The 2,709-nt window shown below is 39.4% G+C and overlaps 1 protein-coding gene across 1 annotated transcript; it reads right to left on the minus strand.

The window, feature by feature from the left end:
* Positions 1 to 1,304: 1,304 nt before the first annotated feature.
* LOC114318858 (uncharacterized) lies at positions 1,305 to 2,390 on the minus strand. The gene has a single exon (XM_082885383.1). It carries the CDS (start codon positions 2,388 to 2,390, stop codon positions 1,305 to 1,307), a length of 1,086 nt encoding a protein of 361 aa, XP_082741509.1.
* Between the last annotated feature and the right edge of the window lie 319 nt (positions 2,391 to 2,709).

A 2,709-nucleotide genomic window follows, 5' to 3' on the forward strand; every position in this document is an offset into this window, starting at 1 on the left:
CTTCAATAATTGCAGGCTGGGTGGAGATAACAGCTAAGATTCCACCTTGTTCTCGCACTACAACCTCAATATCATTCTTTTCCAAGTCACATAACAATTCTTTTTGACCAGTGAGCAAACATGACAAATTTTCCATTGACTTTCGGCTCAAGGCATCTCCCACAGTATTAGCTTTTCTCGGATGATACAAAATCTTCAAATCATAGTCTTTGATCAATTCTAGCCACTTTCTCTGTCTCATGTTCAATTCTTTTTGGGTAAAGAAGTATTTTAAGCTTTTATGATCAGTATACACTTCACAAGTTACTCCGTATAGATAATGGCGCCAAATTTCCAAAGCAAACACCATAGCTACTAGTTCAAGATCATGAATCAGGTAATTCTTTTCATGTGGTCGGAGTTGCCGAGAAGCATAGGTGATCACCTTACCATTTTGCATTAATACACAACCCAAGCCTTTGTAGGATGCATCACTGTAAATCTGAAACCCATCGGTACCATTAAGAAAAGTCAAAATCGATGTAATTACTAAGCTAGTTTTCGACTTTTGAAAAGCTGATTCACGCTGATCATTCCAATCAAATGGTACGTTTTTCTGTGTTAGCTGTGGTAATGGCATAGCAAGTTTTGAAAAGTCTTTCACAAATCTGCGATAATAACCTGCAAGTCCCAAAAAGCTTCTCATTTCTAACACGTTAGTTAGTCATAATGGCTTTAATTTTCTGAGGGTCAATAGAGATACCGTCCTTGCTAATTACATGTCCCAAAAATGCCATACTATCAAACCAAAATTCACATTTGGATAATTCTGCATACAACTTATTTTCTCTTAAAATCTGTAGGGTAGTTCTAAGGTGGTTCTCATGTTCTTCCCTGCTTTTAGAATAAATCAGTATATCATCAATAAAGACAATAATAAATTCATCCAGGAATTGTTTGAACACCCTATTAATTAAATCTATGAACGCCGCAGGTGCATTAGTTACCCTAAATGGCATTACTAAAAATTCATATTGCCCATACCTAGTTCTGAATGCAGTTTTCTCTATGTCTTTTGCCTTGACCTTTAACTGATGGTACCCGGATCTCAGGTCAATCTTAGAAAACACTTGGGCCCCTTGGAGTTGGTCAAATAGGTCATCTATTCGAGGTAGTGGATATTTGTTCTTCACAGTTACTTTATTCAATTCCCAGTAATCTATACATAATCTCAAGGATCCATCCTTCTTCTTAACAAACAGGACTGAAGCACCCCAAGGTGAAGTGCTCGGACGGATGAATTTCTTCTCTAACAATTCTTGAAGTCAGACTTTCAATTCTTTTAGTTTTGAGGTTGACATTCTGTAAGGGGTCTTAGAAATTGGTTGCGTTCCCGGTGTCACTTCAATAGTGAACTCAATTTCCCTATCAACTAAGTCTCTAGGCAAGTCATTCGGAAACACATCGGGAAATTCACAAACAACAGGAATAGTTTCCACATTATTACCATCAGATGATGCAGTCAATGCACAACACAAGTAGCCCCTACATCCCTTCCTAAGCAATTTAACAGCTTTCATAGCCGAAATCAAGTATGGGGGAGAGACTACTCCGTTTCCAGTGAAAACAAACTCAGGCATACCAGGTGGATGAAATACAACATATTTATTTACACAGTCAATAGATGCACAATACTTCGTTAACCAGTCCATACCCAATATGCAATCAAAGTGGTCAATGCTCAAATGCAGCAAATCAACATACAATGTTATATCACCAATCAAAACATCACATGCTGGATATACATATGCACATACCATAGAACCCCCAGATGGCGTAAATACAGACAATAAATAATTCATGGATTCTAAGGGTCTAGTTAGTTTTCGAGAAAAGGCATGCGACACAAATGAGTGTATAGAACCAAAATCTATCAAGACATATGCATTCTGGGCACAAATAGAAATTATACCTGAAACCACAGACTCGGTGTTCTGTACATCTCCGGGCACTAGTGTGAACACTCTCCCTTGTCTCAACGTTTCATTGTCAGTGTTACCCCTGGCATTAGTTCTTGCATTTGATCTTGCTGCAGAAACAAACCCAGCTAAACTTGCCACAAGATGGTTAACCTCATTGGATCTCATCGGGCAATCCCTAACCATGTGGCCAGTCTTGCCACATCGAAAACACGCACCTGATGCACGATAACATGCACCTTTATGCTTCCTTCCGCAGTCGGGATAGTTTAGAATAGATCCGCTACTTTGACTAGAGCTATTAGAAGATCCTGTGTTTTTCTTCTTCAAAAATGATCGGCCCTTCTTAAAATGGAATCCGGATCTTTTACTTCTCCATTCTGTCGTTAGAGTTATAGCTTGTTTCTTGGTTGCTATTATGGCTTCTACCATCAATGCCTTGTCATGCACTTCCACATAAGTAGGCAATTTCAGGAAGCCTACTCGACCAAATATTTCCAAATCTAGTCCTCCCTCGAACTTTCATGCTTTCTTATAATCCATGTCCACCATATGAGGAGCAAATCTGGCCAACTCGGTGAACTTAGCCTCGTACTCAGCTACGGACATCTTCCCTTGCTTAAGTTCTTGGAATTCAGAAACTTTTCGGTCCCTGAAGCATTGGGGAAAGTACTTGTTGTAGAATATCTCATTGAATTGTGCCAACGTCATGTCCCCGTTGTTATTTCGAACCGACAGCCACCATCTCCGG

Source organism: Camellia sinensis, chromosome 8, assembly GCF_055761805.1.
Source record: "Camellia sinensis isolate YWXY chromosome 8, ASM5576180v1, whole genome shotgun sequence".
Lineage (NCBI taxonomy): Eukaryota > Viridiplantae > Streptophyta > Magnoliopsida > Ericales > Theaceae > Camellia > Camellia sinensis.